We start from the raw sequence: 23,915 nt of genomic DNA, 5'->3' as shown, positions 1-23,915 counted from the left end.
TCATTTTAAGGGTGATTGTCAACTTTGGATGCATCAAGAACTTTACTGTTCTCTTATCAGTCCTGAGAAAAATTAAAAGCTGTAGAAAAAATTAGGGCAGTAGGACTATCTAGACGTGAGCAAATACAAGTCAAATATTTAAGTCAAATAAGTGAATTTAAATATATGTAGCTGGCTCTTTTCAGATTAGTGTCCTTTTTTGAGCATCTGTGAACAAATCCTCATGCAAGGTGTAAAGGAAGGCAAGGTGATTACAACAGTCGCTGTTTGCAATCAGCATTCATTACAGAAGAGGGACAGACTCAGGAAACCACACGGAAGAATCATGGCAGAGTCGCACACAGTTCCCCTAAGGAAACAGAAGGGATTGTGTGTGCTCAGGAAGCCAAGAGCCCAGCTGGCTGAGATAGGGAGGCAGAGCTGTGCTGCATAGGCAGCGGTGTGTGCAGTGGGCAGGTGGAACTTCATCGGAATAATGGAGGGGCCACACAGCATGCCAGCTGGCCAGGCAGAAGGAGCAAAGAGCACAAAAGATGTCAGGAAGTAGAAACGTTGTGCTTATTTTTGTCACTGAGTCATGATGACTATGTGTTGCTAGAAAGCCTAGTGGTTGCATACCAGTAACGACTGGGACCTAGATGGTGACTTAGGTCTTGGGACACTTTAGAGAATAGCTGCTCTGTAGTTGTGCTTTAGTCCGGGTTAGCTACCTGTATTACCGTGCGTGCAGGTAGGGAAAAGAGCACAGTTGAACTGCTTTGCTGCACTGAGGTAGTGGCCGTGGAATAGTGGAGAATCAGGGAAGAGGGTCCCAAGGGTGTGGTGGGGAGGGTTCTACCATGTTGCCTTCAAACCTACACAGCTCTGGGATCTGCAGATGAGGGCGACTTGAGAACTCTTGGCTGAAATGAGCCATGTATTGTCTGGAGCACACACAGGTTGGATTCACCTCCACATAATTGTCAGTGGGAATGTGGGGGCTGGAGAGGGAGAAGCCTTCTGTAAAAAGGTGTCCCATTTACAGAAGTGTTTGTGATGCAGCCCATGCACAACTTACTAAAAGGACACGGAAAGGAAATGCAAGACAAAGTGAGTTACAGCGGTTATCTGTTATCCGTTCACTAAGGACAAAATCTGAATTACTGTAGGGAGGAAGATGAGCTCAGTGAGGCCGATTGCTTTTAAAGGAAAAGTCCCACCATCACAGTCTAAATCAGTAAATAGGAAGTGCATAAAGAACAGAATCCGAAGGGTAAGCAGAGTGTCAGTACTAAAATATCTTCATGTGGCTTCTTTTCCTTAGTGCCCCATTTCTAGGAAACGTGTAACCGAATGGCCATTTGAAACCATTTTAGATCCCCCTCTAATACTATCAGGCACTCTTGGAAATCTCAACACTTAGCGTGAGGCACAGCAGCAGAATAATGGTATGGCTCCACTGAAGCAGAGACTGTAGCTCTGAAGATAGCTGGGGAGATCATGCGTCCTTTAGACACCCAAAGGAGATACACAGATTACAGTGATGCCTCAAACATGACCCTGGACCTCAAAAACTTTCAATACAAGGCTCAGCGTTGCAGTCTCATGAGATAAATCAGACAAATGTATGCAAGCAAGGGTCAAATCCGGTTTCGGGATTGTGTAGTGAGGGTTCAAGGACGGCTTCCTGGGGAATTAATACCTAACACTGATTCTGAATGAGGCTTAGGCTTGAACACACTGAGGAGCAAGGGGGTTGTAGAGCGTGTGTTTGAGCCTAAAGAAGACATCTAAGGAGAGACCAGAAGGGAAGGAGTTTGGTTTTATTAACAGATTTGTATCTGTCCCCTGCCTCATAATTCCATAGAGGAAGATTTTCCCCTCAAAATATCAATGTCCTCAGTATTACTAATTGAATCTTCATTCAATTTCCAGTTTACTTGTGAGTGTCTTTTAATGAAACACTTAAAAATTGCAGGTGTGGTTCCTGACCTCACTCCTTTCTCTTCGGTTTTCTACCCCCATTCTTCACCAGCACTGCCATTCTCTAGAGTTCTTGCCTATTTTTAGGATTTCTTCTAGGTATTTTGTTTCTCTTCCTTCTGTATATAAACATTTTTCTATTTCAGGTAGCATGCCTGAAAATGGTAAATCACATAATGCCATTGGTTTCTACATATTTATCAAGCATTTCCATATTTTTACTGAATTTTCTGGTATTCAGCAACTTTTGGTTCTTTACTAGATATTTAGTTTCACCTAAAACTAATATATTCATCGTCTTTTTTACAATAGTTTTTCCTTTTTTATTTTTTTGCTGTTATTTTACCTGCTAGAAAAGATCTTTCTGAGTAGTGTTTTTTTACATAATGAGTATACCATTATTTTCTAATTTTAAGTGAGTCCTTCACATGTGCATTGTGTGACATTGTTTTGAGACTGATACGCTTTGTCATGACAAGACAATAATTCTCCATTTCGAGTTTTTAGGAAATTGCAAGAAATAATACAAATGGCTCAAATCATCTCTATCTATGTATATATCTATTCTTTCATCTGTGTTATTATGTAGTATTTCAAATATGTAGAAATGTCTTAAGAAAATAATGCTGTGCTGTAGTTTTATTATCATACAATATTGCATGCTGCTTTTGCTGTTATTTTGTTGTTGAATAAGCAAAAATACAGAAGGTTGAAGTCCTTTCCTGGTATCGCATAGCTATCTGTCCATCCCACTAATTGACTAGCTGATCTTTGTTATGGTGTGGATCTGTTGTGCCACTCGAATCTCCTGTGTCATTAATGCAGCATTATTCAAAGCTGATGGACTTTTGGGAGGGAGTCAAACCAGGAGGACTCTAACTTACTCAAGAAGATTAATTCATTGATAAGGTCACAGTTCAGTGGGCTTCTTAGGATGTGAGGTCTAATTGGATGCTGCAAGGTACTCCTGACATAGCTTTGAGGATATGTTTTGACTCTGTCCCCTTTTTCTCTGGCTCTGTTACCCTCTGTGCTTCTTGGCTGCCATGACACAAACAGATTTCCTTCACTCTGCCCTTTTGCCGTGATGTTTCTGTCTCACCACAAGTCTAAAAGCATTGGAACTGGCTGGCTATGGGCTGAAACCCCAGAAAACATGAGCCGAAACAAATGGTTCCTTTCCTTAAGTTGCTTCTTTCATGTACTTTTGTCATACTGATTAAAAGTGGACAACACAGTCCTTTAACTTTGACATCTGCTCATGTTTCCTGACATATTTGGGTCTATTTCTGAGATCTCTTATTTTTGATTACTGTCTGTCTTTGTCCAGTACCTCTGTCCTAATATCCTATTGGGTAAATCATATGCATTGGTGCTTAATAGCTGAGGTAGGGCTTGATATCATGAGCATATCCTTCTACTTCATTCTTTTTCCCCCAAGTATTTGTTATCTACATTTTACTACTTAGTGTGATGTTTATATAGTTACAAGACCCAGTGAAAATCCTTTAAAATGTCTATTGCAATCATCTTATATATATACATAAATTTGGTAGAAATTAATTTCTGTGCAGCATGATCACAAAATGTGTTGTTTAAACTTTAAAAATGCATTACAATAGAATCCATATTGCCATTGATCCTCCTCAAAATACTCTTCCTCCCTCTAAATACACCTAGCCTTTGTTTCTCTCATTTTCTGAAACAGTTCTGAAAGTCCACTTTGTTGAGTGTCTTCAGTTTTGCTCTCGTGGCTGCCTCACCACACTGTATCAAAATGCTTACCTTACACGATCATTTTGGCTTCGGGAAGGACCAAAAGTTGATGGATGAGGACACCATTGTGTTTTTATTTGATGAAAATTGTTACAAGTATTTAATCAATGAGGAACAATCTGAAATCATGGTAAACATTGAAATAAAAATATTTGGTACAATAAATGACAGATTGCAGTTAATTCTTAGAACATTCCCCCTTGCTTTGTACACATTTATCCTTTTATTCTTGGAAATGGAGTTTTCACTATAATAAGTTTTTAAAAAAAAATTTAAACACTCACCGTATGTTTCCGTCATCTCTTATATATATCTCATTTCTTTGGATCTTATTTTATGTCATTTGCACCATGGTTGTCATGTTATTACAAAATACTTAAAATTGTTATATTTATTCTTAGAGAACTTTATTGTCATTATTTTTGAGATCTGTTACACTTGTGAATTGGTTATTTCTGGAGTATAGTAATGTTGTGACCTAGAGATTCAGAATCTATACATTTTAGTCAGGCAATGCCTAATTCAGTAATTGTAAGTCTGCATATGGTCCATTTAATTCAGACTGTCCTGTGCAATTTTTATGCGAGTAAATTCCTTCTACATCAGTTGTGTTTCTCAGTGTTTGATTTATCCAGGCACTTTGTACTAAGCAGGAAGTCTTCTGTTTCACTGTCTTCAGTCTCTGTTTACTTTCCACAATGCATTTATTCATGGATCTTGCAGAATTTCCTGATAGGGTGCATCGAGTTTGTGATTCCGCTGTGGAGTTGTTTCAGGGCTCTATTAAGACTCTTCCTGGTCAGTTCCTAAATGCTGCTCCTTGAGAGAGGTTGTAGTCACTGAGTAGTGGCAGCATTTGGACACAACACAGGGCCACATGATACAGAGGCAGAGGAGGTGAGACAAAGGTTACTACCAGGAAAGGCAGTACGTGTATACCACCATTCTCAGTGGAAAAAGGCAAAACACATTTCTTCTTCACTTCCCAGTGATCTTGCTTTAGGATTTCAGAGGTCAAAGTAAACATGGGTTCCAAAGCCTGCTCTCCAGAGTGTTTGACTGGAACTGTTTCTCATGTAGTGTCATGGGTTTTTGGTATACCAAGTCTTTGTCCATTTGCATGTCTTTGTTAATATTCTAAATAAAGAGTTAGCGGGTAGCATATTCATTAATCTCAATCTCATTAATAACTTGAACATTTTGGAAATGATGTTTTCTTCATCATTGTGCCCAGAATCTAACATGGTGATTGGCAAATGGTATTTGCTAAAAAGTTTTTCACTGAATCTAATTGAATTAGTGGTAATTTAGGGTATATAGACTATAAGTAGTGTCCATTTTTTCTTATCTGAAATTTCTTTCCATGTGACTGTAGTAATAGAGTCCTGTCTCCTAAATTTTTGGTCATGGTTACTTACATTTCTTTTTAATATTGAGAGGACTCTAAATCAGTGCACTCTCAATTTATTGTTGCTTATATCATTACCGTTGTCAGTAAATTACTGCATATGCGTTGGAAGCCCACGAAGAGACACAAAATGTCCACCTACTCACTGTGAAGTCCAGAACATGCGAGCTGCAGCCAATAAAGCAAACAATTTAACTCAGTTATCTAATTTTAGTAAGTCATGCACTGTGGGTAGAAAATCTACTTTTATTCAAGAATATTGCTCACTACAAATTGAGCCTGTCCGCTTTCAATGGGGGTGAGCTCCTTTGCAAAAGTTGGCTATTTGAGAAGGTTTCCTTCAAAATCACAGGTACCCTTATGTAGTTATGTAGTGGGAGGTTTACCAAGTTATCATGACTCATAGTATTTGAAATTTCCAGGAACTAAGTATAATATTCAGTGATGTTTCAAGATGTAAATAACTGGAGTGAAGGCTGAATTAGGAAAACATCTTAAATCACAAGTGGAGAGAGAATGAATTCTGGTCATCTTCACTTCTGAGAATGAAGTATGAGCTTTACTCTTTGTTCAGGAATGGCCAGGTTGGAACCAGGAACAGATGCTTCTGGGGTTTCCTTCACTGGCAAAAATGTTTGCTTTGGTTGAAGTGTTTATGCTCTTCTTTTGATGTACAGCATCATTGCAGTTTTGGTATGATCATAATTTATCTTTCACTTTTTTTATAAGTCTGCCTTAGTAGCTGCCCAGTAGTCTTTCTACTGCCCTTCTTCACAGTATTTATGGTTGTATTTTAAACTATTTGGTGATTTAATCCATCTAATAATATTTAGTGTATAATATGAGGCAAAGACATGGTTTATGTCCATGTAGCCACCAACTTACCCTGTTATTATTTAGTGAGCAACTCCTTTGAAATTGATTGGAAATGTATTGGTCAAATGTTAAATTCATTTGCATGCTATAATCCTTTTCTGTGCTTTCTATTGTTTTCATTTATTAATTTGTTCCACATAGTAGTTTTATCAAATCTATATATTTAAATCTTTAGCATTCTTTAGTCTTTTTAAATATTTGACTCTTATTGGTCATTATGTTTTAGTGAATTTTAGGATTTTGCAATCATATTTTTATAAACATTTGAATACAATATCATTTTGATTATAAAAATAGCACATTTATTATTTAGTAAATTAATTTTTGTAAGTTCCCACAGAGAAACATATTTTTCTATGCACTTTTCTTTTTCTTTACCCTGTTTCTAATGTATTTTGCAGTGTTTGTATTTATCAGTCAGTCAAGAGATAGTGAATGATAATCAGGTATGCACTAGGTAAGCTAATACTTCGGGAAGGTTCTGAAGTCATAATCGTCTTTTACTCATCTGTTTGTCCATCTTTCTGTCCATCTATCCATCCATCTATCCATCCATTCATGCGTTCATCCATCCACCTACCCACCCACATACATGCCTGCCTGTTTGTTTGTCTGTCTGTCTAATAATTCAGTCTCTTCCCTTAATGGAGCTCAGAGTCAAATGGGGAAAAAAGGCATATGGTGCATTGTTGCAAATAATAATATAATTACAAGGATGCATAGTGCTTAAACAGGATTTTATTCCTTTTTAGCATTTATAAATTCTAATAAATTGAGGGCTGTTTTAAAAAATTTAAAAATTTTAAAAAATGGCCTATTCAGGCTTCTTGCTCAATGGCCCCCTTACAGTGGACTTACAGTAGCTGTCCTTAGAAGGTCCTTCTGTGAAACAGATGTGAAGAAGACATGGTCTCTCCCACGAGACGTTATCTTTTAAATGTCCAAGGTTGACCGACAGGCCCCAGCTTGGCTTCCATCCAGCTCTCTGGCATAGGATACTGCAGTTCCTTAGGCTTTATTCTGTCTTGCAGAATTCCTGAGAATTTCACAATCTGTCTGCTGAGCCAGCTCGCAAGGACCCCTAAGCCCTACCTCTGCCCCCTCCAAGTCTGGTTCTCTGGCTCCTGCCCCGCTTCACTTCCTTCAAGGTCTTGACTCCTCCCTCTCCATTCTTCTCCGTTCCTTCAGTGTTTGGAGAGCAGAAGGGCCTGGGGGACTGTCCCTCTCTTCACTCTTGTGATGCATGCTGTGCTCTGAACAGAGAACTTTGCTTTCCTCAAAATGAACACTCAGAGTGTGAACATCTTTTAGGAGTTTAAGCAGAATATATATTTTAATTTCCTATATTTGCTCTGACAGTCCTGATTTACCTTGAATGAAGATGTGCTGTTGATTACTGACCAGGGAAAGGATCGCAAGTCCAGGCAGTCACCAGTACCAGTATTTCAGCTTAGTCTGCTCTGCTGCATCCAGTCAGTGGGTGTCTTTCCTCTCCAGCTCCTGACTCTATGAACAATGTTGAGTCCTTTGTTGTGTGGTCCTCTGCTAACAGTGTCCAGGTCCACAGCGCCGACTTAGCGTCATCTGACTTAGCTTGCTGTCGTTTTACATGGGACAGAGAGGGAAGAGGGCATGAGCAGCCTCCTCTAACTGGCCGCTTGACTTTGTCACCCAGGGTAGTGTTTGCGGTGCTGCACATATACGCATACCTTCATGTCAGCATGCCATCGAGTCCCCTTTTTCTAGGTACCAGGCAGGGATCATCCTGGGAAGGGTGCCTCCTCCTCCAAGGTCAGAGTCAGCCTTTAAGCTCAGCAACTAAAGAAATATTCTTGAGGATCCAGAAAAGCAGTCTATGAGGATCCCTTGAAGAGGGATCTCTATTGCTCTTGAAGAGGTTCTGTGGGTGCCTGAGGCAGAATCGGAGCCCTGACTGATGACAGCTTTTTAGCTTGGGTGGTGAAAAACAAACCGAGCTCGCTTGACTGCTCAGCTTTTATTATTAAACACAGAGGGCTGTTTATAGTGACTCCCCAGTCAGAATAAAAAATTAAGAAGTAAGTGTGGTACCTTTTACTTTTCTTCTCTGATCCTTCCTACCGTTACTTCCGGTAGCCATGACCTAAAGACATTGATTGTCCTGTTATGACGAACAGGGTATGTGATGGTTTGGGGGCTCTGGAGCCTGCCCTGGCCCAGCCTGTGGAGGTGTTCATCTGAAAGAGGCAGAAAGGACAGTGTTGGCCTCGACAGGACTACTAGGATAGTCAGGGGAGCGGGGCAGGGCATGTGCCCTCATCATGTTCTGGGTGCTTGGTGTTTCAAAGTTAAAATGGAAGGTGAATCTGATGGTGTTGTGTTCTGTTCTGGACATTGTACAGAACTGATGCTGCCCCTGTTCAATCCGTTCAGGCATTCCTTGGCTTTTAGTCTTTAGGGTCTCCTTTACACAAACTTTCTGCCCTTTGCCATGCCGTTATCACACCCAGATGGGTTCTTTGTGCAGACTGCTATGCTGTGGACCATCCCGTGGCATGAGAGAGAACAGATGGATAGAGACCCCCTGCACAGAGCTACAGTCCTGCTGGATGTCCTAGGGGCCAGGGTGCCTGCAGAGTGTCCTCCAGCACTCTCCATCCTTGCTCATTTCCAGTCCTTTGTACTTTGTGGAGATTTCTGAAGCCACATCCCACAGAGGGGCTTCTGGGTGGACAGGACCTTGGCTTGCTCCTTCTGTAATTTCCTCACCTCTCTGTAAGTCTTCATGGGGGAATAAAAGGAGTCTGTTTTTAAGGGGGCCTTTATTCTTCTACATAAAATAGAAAAATTACATTATTGTATATCTTAAAAGTTTCCTTATTGTATAATTAATACTCACTGGAGGTGTTCTGAATGATTATTATGTCATTTGTCACGCTATCACTTTATCTGCCTTTAGGATTTTGCTTTGTTTATTTGCCTATTTGTCTATGCCTAGTATTATAATTAGTGGCTGAAAGTTTGAGGTACAAAGAATAATTATATATTCTTCAATATCTCCCCATAAATTATTGCAAAGGAAAAGAAAAATAATTCTTCAGAGGAGAAGCCTCGTGGATGGACTTTGACTGAATACTCAAAGTCAGTTTCACCATTAGTAAGGCAGGCAGACAGAAGGTGCCTGCAGGGGTGACAGCCTGGGAGGGCATGGATTCCACCCAAAGTGCGTCATGTGAATTTACTTGGGAGGAAGTACGATTCAAACTTCAGAACATGTTACAAAATGACCGGCCGTCATTCTTTGAAAAACATAAAAGAGGAAAGGTTTAGGAACTATTCCAGGAGATCAAAGGGCCCCCGAGGAGATGTGCCAATTAAATGCAGTGTGTGATCTTCAATTGGATCCAGGAACAGGGGGAAAATACCATGAAGTTCAATAGTAGGACAGCTGGCAAAATTTGAATATAGATTGCAAATTAGGTTGTAACTGTGAATCAATGATACTATTCTTGATTTTGATAATTATATTATAGTTATTTCAGTAAATGCCTTTGAAACTCAGAATACACAATAGAGAATTTAGGAGTACATAGCATAAGTCTACAACTTACTATAAAATGGTTCAAAAAATGAACTTATAGTGAGAGGGTCAAGGCGAAGTGGAAAAATGTTAACATTGACTAGATACAATCAAAGATTACAGTGAATATTGAAACTGGAAAATTTTATTAAAGTAAAAAGTATATTACCATGAGTCCCTTAGAAATCCTCCCCTTTGCTTTGAACACACTGATCCCATCATTCCTGCCACTTTCTGAAGCAGTTCTGGAGTCCTCTTTCAGAAGTGTCTTTAGCGTCTCTGTTTTAGTTGCCTCAGTGTCCTGAATCCATTTGAAACATCTCATCTCCCAGCCATTTTGACTCTGGGGAAAGCAGAAGTCATCCAGTTCCAGATCTGGTGGGTAAGGTTATGGGGACACATCCAGTGTTTTTACAAGCCCACTTTTGTATTGGTTGATACTTGGCAACAGTATTCATCAGAGTTTTGATCACACCTTGTAAAGACTCTACATCCCTAGCTCTTTCTTCTTTTTAGTTTTTCTTCTGAGACAGAATCTTCTAAGTTGCCAGATTATCCAGATGTGCCTCAAACTTGACAGTCTCCTGCCTTAGCCTCCTGGTACACTGGGGTTACAGGCATGCACCACACCTGTCTCTCTCTCCTCTCCTGGGTTTATACGTTCTTGCTGAGTGTTTCATTTACCACTAATCTGTGTCTCCAGCCCAGCTGTCTCTTGGATTTAGACTCATGCATGGGATATGCAGTGGATTTTTTTTTGGTTATTCCTCTGGCATATCAAAACCAACTATCCCACACCTGCATGTTCCTTACTGGATTAGTCAGCGTCACTTTACTATAATGAAATGCCTCAGAGAAACCTTAGAGAAAAGGCTTATTTTGGCCCACTGTTTTGGATGCTCTATTCCAAGCTCAAGTTGGCCAGTGATTTGGGGTCTCTGGTCCTCTGGGTACCAAGATGGCAGTATCAGGGAGTGTGTAGCAAAACTGCTTACCTTCATAAACAACAAGAAGGCAAGAAGAAATGAGGGTCCCAAACTCTCCTCCAAGTACACCCCCAGTGTCCCACCAGGCTTTACTTCACACCGCCCCATTGTGCCACGCTGGGGTCAAACCTTTCACCCATGGCCTTTAGCCTCCTTGATCCTGCTTCAGGCCTTGTCATACCTGGGCAGTCTTCAGAGCATCTACCCAAGAGCAATATTGCCCATGCTGGACTCTAAGCCTGACAGATTTCCTTTTGCCTCTTTACTCACATTTTCCTCTTTCTGGCCAAAAGAAACTTTCAGAATGTCAAATCAGGTCCTTTTCTGCTCAGCTGAAGTCTTTTGGTGGCTCTCTGAAGCTTGTACAAAAAAGCCAAAGTTTTCAGTATGAATGCGATTCTTCCGAACGCAGCCTCTGTTCATTGGTCTCACGCGTTCTCTGTGAGGCTTGAGATCCAGAGTGTGCCACATGCCCAGGCCTCCTGTGTTCAGGGCGGGGCCTTCGGAATGGAAGGTGATGGAAGCATAGAGGTGCTGACTCCTTCGCTGATGAATCCCAGGCTACCTTGCTGTTAAGAGGTGGAGTCCGGTCAGAAGACACCAGTCACTGGGAGTGTGATTTGGAAGTTTGTGTCCCACCCCTGGGCTCCTCTACCCTTGGCTCCCTGGTTGCTGTGAGATGGGCAGCTTCCTCCACAGACCCTTCTTCCATACCCTTCCTGCTTTTGGAGATAGCAAGATAGGGGCTGAATCCTCTAAAACCCAGCCAGGCTCCAAAATGCATCTTTCCGACTTTAAGACAGGTGTTGGGTGTTGTGTCCCTGTGACAAGAAAAGGACAGAGACATTCCTGTCCTTTGAAGTTGTTTGTTTATCTGAATGCCAGGCTCTGTTTCCTCTAAGAGCTCTCCCTCCTGCGGTGCCTCAGCCCGGTCATGAGGAGCCCTCCTTCTCTCTGTGCCGTGGTGACCCCACTTAGCTTCTGATCACAGCGGCGGGTGATCAGATCCTGTGTGCAGATCCCCTCATTCTCCTAAATGCACAGACACTGAGGGCACCCTGTGCTTGTGTGTGTGTGTGTGTCTGTGTGTGTGTATCAATCTCTGACCATTGTTCCTTCTGACAAATGAGATCTGTTTCACACTTGCATCCTTGGTTTTTAGGATTGTGCCTGACAAGTAAATGTTCAAGCCATAGGTTTGAATTTTTGAATGCATAAGTGAGTACTTATAGTTCATGGCCAAAGCAAATATTAGGGACTTTGTCCTTACTATGACATGCACACATATGCCCTGTACCGTCAGTCCAAAGTGTTAGGCACAGCAAGTGATGACCTGACCTCTGTCTAACGTATGCAGCCAGTTGTTTGGTTGTAGCTGCAGTGACCCGGGCAGGAATTCACTGTGTAGTTCTCACCCTTTGCCTTTGTCCTTTGCCTTAAAGAATGTTGGGTCTGATTCTTTTTTATGTTTTGACTCTCCAAGTGATTGGAATCAAGTAGTTTACCTCTTCTGCTCTGTCTTCTTTTCTTCAGAATAAACACCCCAATCCGTCAATCTTCATATGTGAAGAGTCACTTTATGCTTTTCACCAGTGTTCTTTGTCAAGAATGGCACCTCCACATATACAGAATATAGCAGAGAACACTATGTAACCATGCGCTGTTAATCTTCATGTCCAGTGGTTTGTATACTGATAGGACCGAGTACTTCAACAGTAGTAATATTCTACTGATGGTACTAATAGTAATTATCATAATCATGTGGTACCTGGAAGATATTGGACACAGGGTACAACGGACTTTCCTAAGTGCTTTTCATGTAGTAGCTTACTGAGTTACAACTCAAAAAATGCTTAATAGCAATATGCCTTTTTAACAGGCAGGGAAATAATTTGCCCAAGGTCATATAACTGAGTGATGGAACCAGGAATAATACATTGCCAATTCTTACTATAGTTCTACCCTAACTGATGTTTCTATTGGTCAGTTTTAGACTCTAAAATAAGATGCTTTAAAAAAAAACCATGGTTTGCATATTTTAGAATAAATATGTGCATTTTTAATGAGATTATCAATACTGAACATCTGGTAAATTCACAGATTTAATTCCTTGTGTGATGTAAACATGCTGTCTTAGTTACTTGTGGATGAGACCAGAGAAGAAGAAAGGTTTATTTCAGCTCATGTTTGTAGAGGTTTCAGTTCATAGTTGACTGGCCCCAAGGCTGGTGGCTTGTCGGAGGGGCATGACAGAGGAGAAACAGTCACAGCAGGACAGGCAGGAGACGGCAAAGCAGCAGGCAGCAGGCCTCCCTTCCTTCTGTTCCTTTCTATTCCAGCCGATCTACACACCTGTTGATTGGTGCCACCCGCACTCAGGATGGGGCACCCTCAATCCCAGCATCACATACACTAAATCTGGCTGCATCCCAAAGCCCCACCTGTGACCTCATGAAGCTTTGGCGGGGACATCTACATTCAAGCCATGGTGCATGCACTTACCTTACCTGGGCAAAATGTTGCACTGAAGCGACAGAAAGCATAAAATAATAGTTTAAAAATTCTCATTGTTTGAAGGCAGGGAAGGTGTTTTGAAGGCATCACCGTGCAAAAGGATTTACAGGATGACATGATGCTTGTAGATTCAGAATGACAGTGAAATCTTTTGGAAGTAAGGAAGCCATATAGAAGCAAAACTGAGGATTCCAAAAGGAACATTTTTCTAAGGGAATCTTATAAAGCCATCAAAATTAGAAGCAAAGGTGGATAGTCAGCCTGAAAATTAAGTTCTGTGGAACTGCTATTCATAACTTTACAGTAGCAGTCTCCAGTCTTTAGCTCTGGAATGAAATTGTGAAGAGATGCTGAGACAAAGATCAGCCAGAGTACTGATATTTCCAGAGCAGGCACTGGGCCAGAGAAGCAAAGGGTGGCTGGGAACTAGGAGCTGTCACCAAGAACTGGGAGAACCTGTCACCGTGTGGAGATTGTGTGAAGAGCTCACTTCCTAAGGGTCATAGAGACCAACACAGGTGCTCCAGTGCCTTGGACCAGAATCTGCCCTATACCAGAGTTCAAACTAAGAGTCCATTGGGGCTGAAAAGGATCTTTCACCTGCAAATGCTAACAAAGCCAACAATGTATTGTGCTTTCAAGTATGGAAATATGGCCAAGACTGCTCTGTTGCTTAAAAACTTCACCTACTTACAGAAAGTGCAGGACACAGCACTCAGAAACAAGGACAGGCATGTGATTGCTACTATCATGACATGGAACAGGATCATGGGAAAAAGTTCCTGACTGTCAGATACTTTGAAAATAATCCCTTAGCAGATGGATTAACTAACAGTAGATCAAAGTGACTGAGAAGAAAGAATCAAAGGGTAAAAATGTTTTGGAGAAAAAAAAGTATGGATTAAAGATAGCCAAATATAAATACGTAGGGCCGGGGATTTAGCTCAGCAGCATAAGAGCCTGCCTGGCAAGCTTGAGTCATGAGTTCAATCCCCGGTACCAAATAAATAAATAAATAAGCTATCCCTGTATCTTAACAAAGCACCCAGATTCTTTTCAAATAATGGTAAAACAATTACAGAATGGAGCCATGGTAAATCTGCAAAGAAAATCTCACTAGATTTCAAAAGGCAAAAATCCTACAGGCTGTAATTTCTGATTAAAATACTCAAAAAATTAGGAAACAACAATCCAAAGCCAATCTCAAAACACTTACCCATCTGTTAGTATAAAATAAAATTAGAATTAAAGTTTCTGATTAATTTAAACTGAAGAGCAGTGAGGGGATTGTCTAGCAAAGAGGCAGCTTGTGGGTTTCTTTACCCTTGTGTGAGGGGCATATTCCTGTTACTGCCCAGTCAGCAAAGGCCCATTGCCTGGATGCTAAGAAGCAGACAGCCTTGCACAAAACTGGAAGGGCTTCAGAAGTTTCAGAACTTAAGATAAAAGTTCTCACTTAGTGTTTTTTGGAGCATGCTTGAATAAAAAGTTAAAGACATTTACAACTTTAATATTTAAATAATGTAAGCGTGTTTGAATACTCTTCAATTAAAGCAACCCATTCTTTCCAATGCACTCTAAATGCCAGGGAAAGCTGGAATAACCAATGGGGTCATCAGTGCTGGTGAGAGAGAAGCTGATTGGATGAAAATTTGATTTTACTGCGTACAGTAGCGCCTCAGGTGTCACTGTTTTATTAAAGTTTAATTGGGACAGTAGCTGTACTTTGTATATTAATGAAACAGTTCCTTGGAAGTGTGTTTTATATTAAATATTATCAAAAGATTATGAGCTGGTTGAAATCTGTGATGATCAATCTGGAAGTTAGATATTCAGATTGCTCCTTTACAAAGAAGTGAATGGTTTTTGTTTTTCTTTTTCTAGGATTTGGAAACATCTCACCACGTACAGAAGGCGGGAAAATATTCTGTATCATTTATGCCTTACTGGGAATTCCTCTCTTTGGTTTTCTGCTGGCTGGAGTTGGAGATCAACTGGGGACCATCTTTGGAAAGGGAATTGCCAAAGTGGAAGACACGTTTACTGTGAGTACCGTAGATGTTTATCTAAATGTATTTATTCTTTAATTTTCAAATATTATACCTGTGGTAGAGCCGAGAGGTTCAGTTACAGGGTTTCCACCACAGTTTATATGCATCTCTATTACTATGCAAGTCATTGCACTTTATTTTATGCTTATCTGGTGAGTAAATTATTACTTATTTTGAGAAAAATGCAAAAGCATACAGAAAAAAAATCTGAAATCTTAGGTTCAAGCTTCATAGCTGTCATCTACCTGTGTTCTCGTGAACTAGCTGGTTTTCCTCCAGCATCAGACGTCCTGCATGTCAGGGATGGTGGTATCACGAGGCCTGAGGCTTGGGCTGGGCCACAGCCTTGATGGTGCCTGCACATAGGGAGCAAATGACTGACAGTATTTTATTATTTAAAAATGATTCCTCTGGCACCTTTTTCATTGATTATGTCATTGTAAATTTATGTAGCCCCTTTGGGGAGGAGGTCATAATAAATAGCAGCTGCCAGGGTGGTGATCATATAACTGAACTCAGAAATGCCACTGATAGAAAAGTGTCTAAGAACTGTCATTCAGTACAAGCCAAGCAAGTTTTATATGCAACAGAACAAAGATCAAGGGCTGGGGATTTAGCTCAGCAGCATAAGCACTTTGCCTGGTAAGTGTGAGGTTGTGAGTTCAATACCCGGTACCAAAAAAAAAAAAAAAAAAAAAAAAAAAAAAAAAAAAAATCAATAAAATAAAAGTATTTTTATTCTTGTTTCAAGTAAAAGAATATGCCTATGATTATAAAAAAAGTATGGAGAAAGGAACTATTGGTGTTCCAACATTTAATTATAAATCATTTGTTTCTACTTACACCACTGTTCTAAATAAATTTCATTTATTATTCAATATGTTATATTTTCACATTCCCAAAATATTCATACTTAACTCCACTGGTAAATTAAAACTACTAAATATTGTTTCTGCATTTAAATTACTGTTCCAGTTTTAGCATTAACCGTGTTTCATATTTAACATCCGATACTTTCCCTGTTAAGAGTAGAATAAGACCTAGTTGGTCCAAAACAGGACTTTTGCTCCTTTATGAGGGAAAGGCACTTTCCTTAGAAGATACTAAAGCATCCTGGGTTTATATTCATCAAGAGGACAGCTTGGTGGCTCGGTCACTCCAAGTTGTTTGTTCCTTCACCCAGCACCTTTTGGCTGCCTGCGTAGTGCTGACCAATGTTTTCTCAGTGACCTGTATGTTGCTGCTGTAAGAAAGATCGTCCTTGTGCTGATACCACGGCAGTGCTCACAATTCAGTGTTTGATGCCAAAGCACCATTCCAAAAGCTCGCCGAACACGAACTGTTTACTCTTACATAGGTGGTGAGGAAGGCAGACTAGAGAGACCCCATCACCTTTGTCCTTCCTGTGGTCTCATAGAGCTGCATCTCCAACACGTTTCCAAGCTGTAACAGTTAGTGATTTTCCTGGCGCAGGATGTGACCTATACTTTTTGCAGAACACAAGACAGGGCCAGCCAGAGATTTACAGCCCTTGGAAACCGAGTTCAGGTAGACAGCGCACAGGCTGACGTCACTTCTCGTCACATTGTGGAGATGGCTTATTACTGTCAGAGGCAGTAAAGATGCTGCAGGTCTGGGAGCAGATAGGGCTCCGGATTGTTGAAGGCTTATCCTCACCTGTGGGGCTCATAGATTTGCTGATTGTACAGTTGAGATCAACAGATGATGGTTCAGAGGAGCAATTTCATACATTTGTAACTCTATATAAGAAGACAAGCTCCAGCCATGTACGGTTGGCACATGCCAGTAATCTCAGCACTATAGAAGGCTGAGGCAGGAAGATTGCAGGATCAAGCCAGTGGCTTAGTGAGGCTCTGTCTGTAAAAAAAAAAAAAAAATCATCTTCTGTCATAAAATATGCATTTTTCCTACTTTAGTGAGACAATTTTCCTGGCTCATGTGGGAGTCAGACTGCAGACTTTGTTAATGTTATATGCTAATAAATGGCATTAATTCTATATTTTAATTTAATTTGTGTCATAATTAATGTTTACCAGTGTTTATAATTAATATTGATAAATATGTAGTTCCTGTTTTCATTCTCTCTAACCTCAAGTATTTATAAATTGTGTTTAGTATTCAATCAACTGTATGCCTGTAGGGTGGAAATTGTTAAAAAGTAGTTCAGTCACACAAATAATGATGTGTATCTGAAATCATCTTCCCAGAGAAAAGGTGGTTTTGAAATTATTTTGAAAAATATTTTACTTGTTGCAAAGCTATTTAGTGGCAAAGTACTATTATTATTAATCTTGGCGGTTTTGAGTTATTTATGTCATATTTACACTTGATAAATAAAGATGACCAAGTAGGGGTAGAAGGAGATAAAGCATCACTGTCACCTTCTGATAGCATGGAATAGTTAGCCCCGCAAGCCTGCGGTAATCGACTGCTGTCTCTCGCCCCTTTCTAGAAATGGAATGTCAGTCAGACCAAGATCCGCATCATCTCCACCATCATCTTCATCCTGTTCGGCTGTGTTCTCTTTGTGGCCCTGCCTGCAATCATATTTAAGCACATCGAAGGCTGGAGTGCCCTGGATGCCATTTATTTTGTGGTCATCACCCTGACAACCATTGGGTTTGGCGACTACGTAGCAGGTGAGGTCACACTGGCACTGTCTTTACTCAAAGTCTAACACTGTCCCTTGCTTAGATTTCTCCTGTGGCTTTGTAAGAAAATGCAGTGTCTGTGTGCGATGCCTACGGCAGCTGTATCATGGGACCACAAGAGGCGGAGGTGTCTGCGGGCTGGGGTCCCTCTGAGACTCTGGGCAGGATTCTTCCTTGTTCTCAGGAGGCTTGGTACTTGACCACCATTGGCTTGTAGGGACGTCACTCATATTTCTGCCTCCAGGGGCACCTGGCATCCTTCTGGTATCTGTCCCTGTGTCTGGAGGCCCCTCCGCTTAGAAAGGCATCAGTCCTTCATCCCACACAACTTAACTAATGACACCTACAAGGACTTCATCTCCATGTATGGCGACAGTCTGGGGCCCTAGGGGTTGGGACTTCAGCATAGCTTTATGAGAACACAGGATAGCTTTTAACAGTGGCCTGGAAAACAGTGCTCTGTGACTCTGGAGATGAGTAGAAGGGTGGAACTGAATTTATTTTTGTACTAAGAAAAGTGTACATCGTTGTTTGTTCAGAAGTTTACATTTTTATCTTAATTTCAGAAACCAAATGCATGTATCTTATTTCTTTCTCCAGGACACAAGAACTCGAATTCAGTTTATCTTTAACCCTTCCATTCAGATCCTGTCTAGCCTTAGTCTTAAAACCAGTTGCAAACTTAAAAGAGGTCCTTCCTTGGCTATTTAAAATCTTGTCTCTATAGGGTACTGTCTTAGTTACTTTTCTCTCATTGCTGAGACAAAATACCCAACACCTAAAATTACAGGGGGAGAAGTTTATTTAGCTCACAGTGTGTAGAGGTTTCAGTCCATGTTTGGCTGGCTCCAAGGGTGGTACATGGCAGAGGGCAACAGTTCACGGTGGCCGAAGACAGCAGAAGCAACAAGGGAGAAGACGAGCCTCTTTCTGTGTCTGTATTGTATGTTCTGTCCCTTATCCTGGGATTAGGGTGGTGCCAGTCCAATCAGTGGACTGACCCAGCGTTACTCACCCATTATCCCAGCCCTACACCACCAATCAACCACACTCTGTGGATTTAACCATCTCTGAAAGGGTCCTACGACTGCATGAGTCTTTGGGGGACACAAATTGTAACATGTACTGACTAATTTAATTTTTAATTCTTTTTTGGTTTTGGACTGGGGTTGAACCCAGGACCTTTTCATGAAGCAACATACTCAAGTCTAAATAATTTTTATGTTTTATCTTTTGGCATTGTTCCCCTGAGTTGGTGAAACTGAGCCATGGCTAGGCTTGAACTTGAGATCCTCTTGTCTCATTTTCTCCTAGCACTGAGATTATAGGCATGTGCCACTATGCCCAGTTTAGGGTACTAATTTTTACTTTATTGTTCATATGTTTCTACTGACATTTTTTTGATTTGTTTTATATATTATATGTGTGTGTGTGTGTCATTTTAACTGTCATTTGCTTTATTGTTCTATCTCTTAGATCTTACTTTCATGTGTTTAATTTTATTTTTCTAGTTATATTATCCAATAGTATTATTACAATTCCAATTTTAAATAAATTATACTATTGGTGGTGAAAGTAAGTGGTCCATCATGGGTCATTCTGACCAGTTTCCCAAAATCTAAATCATTTTTTTGGTTAAAAAATGCAGTTCAATGTGTTGGAAAAATGTGATGAATGTTACAGTAGAAATGCAATATTTAATGTCCCAGAATAATTTAAAGAGAGCTTTTGACTTCCTCACTGTGCACTTTTCTCCCTTGACCTGAACATCCTACTTAATTATCTTCAGCATAAAAGAGTATGTTCTGCGGTTCTAGAGGCTGGGTGTTTCTTGGTTCTGTTATTTGTGAGTTGGCCAGGTTAAGGCGTAGCCATCTTTGTGGGGAATGTACAGTGTCCTTGGAGACTGGAGGCAGTTTCATAAGCAAAGCTGGCTTTTGATCAGTAATAAGAAATACACAACTGTGCTCTCTCCTGAGGCTGGGGAAGGAGGGTGTGGCATTCTGCTGGAGAACCTTTCCTTGTATAATTAGCTAAATGGAGAGAGTTCCAGACAGTTTTGTCTTCATGGAAGAAGAAAAGCCTCTGTCCTAAAACACCCATTTTCCTACCTCTTTCTGAGGATGCATAATTGGTATAAGAAGTACAGAGTATGTTAATACAAGAGAAAGTGAGACACAGTAATGATAATGAATAGTATACTTGTGATTCATTAACCTTAGACCATGCTACAATTCTATAAATATAATTAACAAGGTCTTGTAGCAGTTGTGGGGTACACAAGTATTTGAGATGAGTCATAGTTTCAGTTCAAAAGCCTCAGATGCCGTGGACCATTTTAAACAACCAGTGGGCAGTACCAATCCCCTGGGTGCCCTTGGGGTCTGGGAGTCTGTAAACACAAATATTATAAATTTTAAAATGTGGGTGGAGTCCTAAAATAACTTTGTATTTGTGACCACTGTATAAACTTAGGAGGAAAAAAACCAAATATTTTTAACTTGGCAGTTTTTTAGATGAAAAGCAATGTTTTGAAACTTAACCTGAAGAGGTCAGCACTCTGAAACTGGGGAGACTATAGGTCTTTGGTGGCCACTACCAACTGCCCTGGGGGAGGAGGAGGGGTTCCATGGAAATCCCTCATGTGTCTCCTGTGGACACTGGACACAGAGTTGCTGCACAGGCTTAGGGAAGGGTGCAGTGACTTATACCATTATGGTTAATCTGGTATATTCGTTACTGATTTCATGACATTATTATCCTCCTTAAATTTGAGATTGCTTAGGCAAATTTTTTCTTCTTCTGTCACATTGACCTTTACAATTTTTTTGTGATTTTTCACAGTTCTGTAATCATTTGTCATCACCTTTTTTTACTTGGAAAAAATGTGTGCATGTCTCATATTAAGATTTAAGTTGCCTTAGAATTATGTTTGAAATGTTATTGTTGGAAATACAATGTCTTGGTTACTTTTATCTCATTGTTGAGCCAAAATACGTGATGCCCAAAGTGAAGCAAGGCAAGGTTTATTTAGCTTACAGTTTTCAGAGGCTTCAGCCCATACTCAGCTGATGGGCGGCATGGCTGAGGGGCAGCCTTTATGGCAGCCACAAGCAACAACAGTGAAAAGAGCAAAAGAGAGAAAATCATGCCTCCGCCCTGCCATTATGTTGTATGATGGCTCTGCCCCTGAGCAGCTGTAGCACAACATGTACAGGACTAATCCCAGTGCTAGACAATCACAAATGCTAGATTCAGCCACCTCCATGGCTGCATGAGGCTTGGGTGGGGCATCCAAACACAAACCATAACATTCCACCCCTGGCCCCCAAAGACTCATGCACATCCTTTTTGCAAAAAACTTTAGTCCATCTTTTGGTGCTTCTGAAGTCCTAACAGTTCCAGCATTGCTGAAAAGTCCAAGTTGCAAGTCTCTTTCAAGATCTAAGGCCAACTCTTTGCTGCAAGCACCTGTACAAATGAAACAAGGATAAACACTTCCAAGATAAACATCACCATTCAAAGGGTACAAATGGGGATACAAAGAATTAGGACCAAAGGAAGTCCAAAACCCAGAAAGGCAAACATTAAATCCTGGAGTTCCACATCCAGCATCTAAAGCAATCCAAAGGGTTTGAGTGACTCCACCCCCATGGTACTTCTGGTGATTACAGTTCCCATGGCTTCTCTCTTAGGTCCACTCTGCTCAATCCTTGCAGCTTTCCTTAAATAATTCATGTTCCTGGCTTTTCCAAACTTCTAGGTTCTCCGTTGCACCTTTGGTTTCATACTCACAGCTTCACACACTGCCCTCAAAGGGGCACACTTCCTGGCCTCCCAGGCCCTTTGAAATTAGGGTGGAAGCTGTCTTACCCTTAGAACATGTGCATTCTCTATGCACCTAAAACCACGTGAATGCTAACATGGTGTGCAGCCAGCTGGAGCAGTAGCCAAGGTTTCCTCTCTTGGCCTTAGGGATTGAATGCCTGGATCACTGAGCACTCTGAACCTGATTGGAAGAACAGATTCTCTGTGTTGCTGCTATTCTGGAACCTGGTAGGGCTGCTGCCATTTTGGAATCTCCTGACTTCCACTGCCATTCTGGAACATGGTGCTATGCTGCTTTCTCCTGCAAGCAAAGTCTTTGAGGCTACAAAGGGTGGAGATCCACCATCATTTCCTGTTATGCCCCCAGGCTACCTTTTTTATTTTCCTCTTCCTTCTCAGCAGTGGAGACCTCCCCTCTATCTTTGCAGCCTACAGCTTTACTAGAGCTTTCTTTTGGGTCAAACTCACAACATTTTAAATCTCCATGCTGGGCTCTTTGCTCTTGGTTCACAACATAAATCTGGCTAAAAGCCCCCAACAGTAGCCATGCCACTGCCTCAACATTTGACTACCCTGAAATTTCTTCTGCCAGATTAATCAGTCTGCCACCCTTAACCTCAGTCTCAGGACAGGAGCAAAATGCAGAAAAACTTTCTGCCCCACCATAACACTCATCATCTAGAGTCCAGCAACCAATGTAATCATTCTTTTCAGCAGAAACTTCCTGAGTCTCATCTTTAGCAGAAGACTTTCTATTAGCCTTATTGTCTCCTGAGCTCTGACCAGAATCACCCATACAGAGCAGCCTAAGCTGTTCCAGCACCACTGTTTCAGGTGACATCTCTGAACTTTTCCAAATTCTTCCCACAAACCATCCCCAAAGGCTCTTGAACCACATGGTCAGGTATAGTCACAGCAATGACCCTACTCCTGTGCTACTAAATTCTGTCTCAGTTACTTTTTCTCATCGTTGAGACAAAATGTCCAAAGTGAAGCAAGGCATGGTTTATTTAGCTTACATTTTTGGAAGTTTCAGTCCATACTCAGCTGGCTCCAAGGCAGGATGGTGTGGCTGAGGGGCAGCTGTTTATGGTGGTCACAAACAATGAGAGCAAACAGGGCAAAAGAAGAAAAATCCCACCACCTTCCTGCCCTTGCATTGTATTCTGATTCCCACCCTGGGCGGGTGCAGCACTCACACCACCAATACCAGCGCTAGACAACAAATCAATCACAAATGTTAGATTCAGCCACCTCTATGACTGCATGAGGCTTGAGGGGGGCACCCAGACACAAATCATAACATTCAGATTTTAGTAAGCAAACTATTGTTTTCCCATGTATCCAAAACAACCAAGTGGTGGTTCTGTGATATACTGTCCCCACTATTTCCATCTAGCACTTTGACCAGTGAACCATTCCATCTCAGGCTGGACCCTCCAGAATCATGGACTAAACAAACCTTTTTCATTTATAAATTAATTGTCTCAGGCATTTTGTTATACTAATGTAAAGCTGACTAATATCAATTTTCTTCAGAATGAAGTTTTACACCTGTATCTAAGTTCTCTAGTACATATGCCATTTTAGAAAAACAGAGGAGGGGCATGACATGGATAACCTTAGTCCAGGAGGGCTAGATTAACTTTTAAAACTAGAACATTTGTTTTCATTTTATTCTTTATAAATATTTCATGATTCAGAAAGCAATCACAGATAAGGGAAATTAAATTTAAGGGAGAAAGGCAAGTTCTTTAGAGTAGAATATGGCAGACTGTGTGATACTATTGGAATGAGGAAAGGGCCGGGTCCGGAGACCCCTGATGAACAGTGGTCATCCTCATACACATGTAGCTTGGAGAACCATTAAGGGGAAGGAGGTGCTGTGACGGACTGTTATTAGTCTAAACTGAGTCTGCCATGTTTGTATGGACAAAATGGTTTGCTGGATGCTGTGGTTTGAATATTTGTCTCCTTCCCAATTAACATTGAAATTCAATAGTTGTTTTAGTGTTATGACCAGGTGGAAACTTTAATAAGTTGTTAGGCTGTGAGGGTTGCACCCTTTCCATGAGATTTAAAGGGCAATTAGTACCCCTCTTCCGGTCTCTATGCTTTCACTTTCTGTCATGTCCCTGAGCAGGTGGCTGACTTTGATACTGGATTTCTTGCTTCCAGTGAGACAAGGATCATGCAGCTTGTAGCATTTTGTTATAGCAGCACTGATGGATAACATAGTAGATGAAGCATAAGTTGGACAGGAGCCAGGATTGCAAGGGCCAT

At 40.9% G+C, this 23,915-nt stretch overlaps 1 protein-coding gene across 8 annotated transcripts in view; it reads left to right on the top strand.

Moving 5' to 3' along the window:
- The window catches only part of Kcnk2 (potassium two pore domain channel subfamily K member 2), a 188,471-nt gene that overhangs the window by 115,306 nt on the left and 49,250 nt on the right, over positions 1-23,915 (top strand). For all 8 annotated transcript variants that reach the window (XM_063236715.1, XM_063236711.1, XM_063236714.1 and 5 more), the window contains 2 exons: positions 14,966-15,126; positions 17,606-17,792. In XM_063236715.1, the coding sequence (XP_063092785.1) occupies positions 14,966-15,126; positions 17,606-17,792 (348 nt within the window). The remainder of the gene's footprint in view (positions 1-14,965; positions 15,127-17,605; positions 17,793-23,915) is intronic.

Source organism: Cavia porcellus, unplaced genomic scaffold (assembly GCF_034190915.1).
Source record: "Cavia porcellus strain 051 isolate PalLab524CR breed Dunkin Hartley unplaced genomic scaffold, mCavPor4.1 scaffold_26, whole genome shotgun sequence".
Taxonomy (NCBI): Eukaryota; Metazoa; Chordata; class Mammalia; order Rodentia; family Caviidae; genus Cavia; species Cavia porcellus.
Note: the sequence above shows the minus strand (reverse complement) of the source record. Positions and strands in the feature narration are given on the sequence as shown.